General features: G+C 37.9%; 1 protein-coding gene across 2 annotated transcripts; it reads left to right on the forward strand.

Moving 5' to 3' along the window:
• Window positions 1–226: 226 nt before the first annotated feature.
• Window positions 227–4,253, forward strand: LOC149871158 (olfactory receptor 5AR1-like). Of its 2 annotated transcripts, XM_090034848.1 has the most exons (2): window positions 227–269; window positions 3,340–4,253. In XM_090034848.1, the coding sequence occupies exons 1-2, from the start codon at window positions 227–229 to the stop codon at window positions 4,251–4,253; spliced, it is 957 nt and encodes a 318-aa protein (XP_089890974.1). The 2 variants fall into 2 exon arrangements, with proteins under 2 accessions (XP_089890974.1, XP_089890975.1); XM_090034849.1 differs by lacking the exon at window positions 227–269 and having other exon boundaries at window positions 3,315–4,253.
• Window positions 4,254–4,738: the final 485 nt, after the last annotated feature.

The following is a 4,738-nucleotide window of genomic DNA, read 5'->3' on the forward strand; positions in this document are numbered from 1 at the left end:
AGGTTAAATAATGTAATAAATTGCTATATTTTTCCTCAAATAGAAATATTTAATCAATCCTGGACTGTTACCTTGTGCTTCCCAATGGTGGCATGTATATTTCCATCATGTGTGCTTGTGGTTTCAAATATCTGTATTTGTTTCTTTTCTTTCATTATGAAAGAAGGAATATAAACAATTATTCTGGTCAAGGTAAGAAGAAAGTAGTTCTAAGATCTGAGGTATGATGAATCATATTACTTTCAATGACCATGTAAGACTGGTAAAATGTGAAATATTTTACCAGAATACCATATGTACTTTCATACAACAGATACCTATTTCCCCTCAAAGAGCTCCCCAGAATAGGGGTAGGTATATTAGGAGGGGAAGATGATTTTCTGCCTAGGATAGAAGCACCCTGTTTTGACTTCTGCTCCACAGTGTAGTAGCTTTGATATTACTATTCAGGAAGCTGAGGGACTCAGTTGCCTTAATAGTACATTGTTCTTTACTCCACATGGGTTAACAATCATCTCTACTTCTTAATTGTCTTGACGTTCTATTAATTAAGCTAACCTTTTTAAGGGCAATTTTGCTTTCTGCTAATTGTTCCTTCTCTGCCTATTCTGTAGCCCTGGAAACTCTTCAGCTCTTTTCAGAATCATAGAACAACCCATGGGGGCAGATCTTCATCAGCAGGCAGGGTTTTCAGATTTAGTTAAGTAGGAAAGACAGTATGAGTCAACCAAAGATTAGGTCTGCCCCTGCTCTAAGAAGTCTTAATTCTTTTTATTTTTCTTCACTCTACCTTTCAAAAACAATGTGTGTATTATATCCCATGATACTTTGTATGGAAAAAAAATTGTAATTTATTTTTTAATTGCTGGTATTCTGGGCAGTACTAGTGAAAACTACAATGTCACTGTCTGCTGATGTATATCCAATGTCATCTTGTGTTATATTTAGACTTTCAGCTCCTTAAAGCAGACAATTTCCTTGTTCTGTATCTGTAGTGCACCTGGCACTTGGTCCATGATTACAGCTCCTTGGTGCTATGTAAGAATGATAACAGTAAAAATGGTTGTAACAATAGTAATAATAATGGTGATGAGGATGACTAGATTGTGCCACAAGCGTTAACATTCAGTAGATGCTGACCTTTGGCATGTGAGTATCCTATTAAGTAGTTTCTTTCTATCCGGGAGTACCTCTGAATAACCTATAAATGACTGTTCAAAGATGATTACTCAGCATGTATAATAGTAACATATGTGGTCCTATGGGGAAAAAAATATAATTCTTTTACATCTTTATTCTGAAGGCTGAGAGATGTATGCATTGTTCTGATGATACTTCATACATACATTAAAATGCAGTCTTAGTTTTCTATATTAGTTCTTGATTGATTTATTTATGCTTTAGTTCATCTAGTTATAACACTGATTTCCTATCCAGTCTGCCAGTGACTAAGGAACTTCTGGATGATTCAGTGACTTTAAGACCGTGTTTCCACAGAGCAGCTGAGGCTACCATGGGTCAACCGTCCTCTCCAACCTTCTTGCCCTAGAGTCAGTAACAGTTAAAACACGATGTATAGGCTACTATAGAACTATAAATGTGGTGGTTCTCAGCCTTTTTAGATTCAAGGTATCCCTTGGAAAATGACAACTCCTAGTTTTCACTCAGTTTTTGACTACAGAAAAATATTAAAATATTTTTTTTCTGTGGCAAAGAACTCAGAAAGATCACAACATGTCAGAATGATTTTAACACTATGAATTCCTATTTCAAAACTCTGGTCTTATCCTGTGAATCATGTTTGCACACTGAAATCTGCTAACATTGTGGGATACCCTGCAGCACTCTTGAAAGGATTTCAAGACACCCCAGAGTGCCACAGCACCTTGACTGAGAATCACTGTTTTCATGATAAGTTTTATGAAACTGCAGATATGGCCAAACATACATGGACAAAGATAAATGTTAACCATTTTAAAAGAGAAAGGGGAGCTGCTGGTTGAAGGCATGCAGCAGCTGCTGTGATCTAAAACTTATGTCTGCATGAGCCTGTAGTGGTGTAAGTTAGCTGAATTGACCTATCTGGGTTGCAGAATGAAACAGGATTAAAGCAGGAGCAGTTTTCCTACTCCTTGGGTGAATCTATATGTGTAGTTGATGTGAAGAAATAAACCTCATTGCTTATTGCACTGGAGTTTATTGATCCTGGGTGCATTGTTTGATTGTGCACCCAGGACAGCAGCTGTGTGGAAGCAGCCCCAGCTGGCAGGGGCACAACTGCAGAGGGGCTGGCTGGGGTATGTGAGTCTTTCAGTGCGAGGCTAGCTGGCAGGCAACCCCTAAACTGAAGTACCCTCATGCCCCAGCCAGCTGTGTCAGCATCATTGTGTGATGTCATGGAGTAAAAAACTCTGCATCAAGATAGTGCTTGTTTTTACTATCCTGCTGCAGAGTTTATTAGTTTATTCCAGCCTAATAGCCCTGCACCTGTAGATGCTGAGACATTTACTGTGGAGTTAATTAGTCTACTCAGAAGTAAACATGTCCTTTTATTTCGAGTCCCATGCAGACCTAACAATTACATTATAACAACCTGTTTTGATATCCGTTGGTAGCAATACAATTGTTATGCCTGTCTATACCTTAAGTCATGAGTTTGAATTCCTTTAGACACATGGATTTTTGTGGGTGATATATTTTATTGGAGACTAAATGCATGGTTGGGATAAAGTTAGACATGCTTAGGAATGCAAGGCATTCTTCATCAGGTCTGAATTCCTCCAATTATAGGCAAAAATCCTGAAATACTTCACAAGGAGTTAATTTCAAAGCTCTACTTATTTTCAAAGATCTAGTTAATTTCAGTAAGTTAATTTAAAATACCTGGTTAATTTCACTTCCTGAAACTCAGGCCCCTTTCCAGCGATCACAATGTGAAACAACCCCTAATAGCAGATACGCCAAAAGCTGCTAATTCAATTTGGAAAATATTGGTAAATATGCTTTGGAATTGTGATAGGCACAGAATCTTGGGCTACAATGGGCCTTCCTTCAGCTCTGCCTACAGAAAAAAGGTCCCTGTCTGAACTGCATGTAGAAAACTAAAAAGGAAAGAGGACAGAAATATAATTGGCTTCATGCAAGAAGGAAACCAATAGTGAAGGAAAAATGAGCTATGCTATCAACAAAGAGAGGAAAGTTAAAAAAATAAAAAATAATTTAAATCCTTGTAAGTATGTTTTTAACCATAGTGATTTTGATCGTTACTCTTTCTTTTGCTTTTTTTTTATCCCAGAAGTTAACAAGCTAAGCCAATGGCTGAGGAAAATCACACTTCAGTAACAAGGTTTATCCTCATTGGATTAACAGATCATCCGGAGCTGCAGCTCCCACTCTTTATTACCTTTTTACTAGTCTATTTTATCACCCTGCTGGGGAATCTTGGAATTATAATAATAATAAAGACTGACGCACAACTGCACACTCCCATGTACTTCTTTCTCAGCAACTTGTCCTTCCTGGATGCCTGCTATTCTTCAACCATTACTCCCAAGATGCTGGCCAATTTCATTGCAGAGAGGAAAGACATTTCCTATACTGGATGCATCACACAGTATGGATTCTTTGCTGTTTTTGCTACCACTGAGATGTTCCTCTTGGCTGTAATGGCATATGATCGCTACATGGCCATCTGTAACCCACTGCTCTACACTGTCACTATGACTAAGAAGGTTTGTGTAATGCTTGTTGTGGGATCATATCTCTGGGGCTTTGTGAATTCACTGATACACACATGCAGTTTGTTGAGATTGTCTTTCTGTGGCTCTAATATCATCAATCACTTTTTCTGTGATCTCACACCTCTCCTAAAACTCTCCTGCAGTGATATCTATATGAATGTGATGCTGGTTTTCACCTTTGGCACTTTTTTTGAAACAAGCACGTTCCTCATCATCATTGTTTCATACATTCTCATCATGATAGCTGTGCTTAGCATACACTCTAAGGAGGGCAGGCACAAAGCCTTCTCCACCTGTGCCTCCCACTTGACAGCCGTCATTATATTTCATGGCACAATTCTTTTCATGTATTTCCGTCCCAGTTCCAGTTACTCACTGGATACAGATAAGATGGCTTCAGTGTTTTACACTGTGATGATCCCCATGTTGAACCCCTTGATCTACAGCCTCAGGAACAAGGATGTGAAATGTGCTGTAAAGAAAGTGTTTGGTAGAAAAGTATTTGTTCAGTAAATGCACAGCATAATATATTGCTGTGTGACTGATTAGGGCAACTGGAGACAGGAATTATCATTTGTAAGGAAAATAAAGCTATGAGTATTGAACTTGAGATGCAGACATGTGTTAGTGTTTATTGAAATATGTACAATATGGAAAAAGTGAGGGAAGGTATAGATGTTGGTAAGTTACTAAAAGTTTAATAGATGCTTTAATATTCTTTAGTATTCTTTTATATAATTGCTTGACTTCAAGTAGCTGTTTTAAGTCCCTTTGAGGTCAGAATTTCACATATGTGGGTTTCACATATTTCCAGTGCATTTCATTGTTAACATTAATTGGGCATATTTAATTTAGTACTCGTATAATCAAGTACTAAATAAATGCACAGGAACTGGAGTAGTGCCGGTGAATGCCTTTAGTGACACTAAGAGTGCATTAGCATAATAATACTGCGCAGTAGCACGTCACAGCACAGAGTGCTAATACACTACTGTGCA

The sequence above is a fragment of the Crocodylus siamensis genome, chromosome 2 (assembly GCF_052110815.1).
Source record: "Crocodylus siamensis isolate JL-2025a chromosome 2, ASM5211081v1, whole genome shotgun sequence".
Classification (NCBI taxonomy): Eukaryota; Metazoa; Chordata; order Crocodylia; family Crocodylidae; genus Crocodylus; species Crocodylus siamensis.

Coding starts and splice junctions, on each gene's coding strand:
- LOC149871158 (XM_090034848.1), top strand. CDS start 227: ATGAATCATATTACTTTCAATGACCATGTAAGACTGGTAAAAT. Junction 270..3,339: donor CCATGTAAGACTGGTAAAAT/GTGAAATATTTT, acceptor ATCACACTTCAG/TAACAAGGTTTATCCTCATT.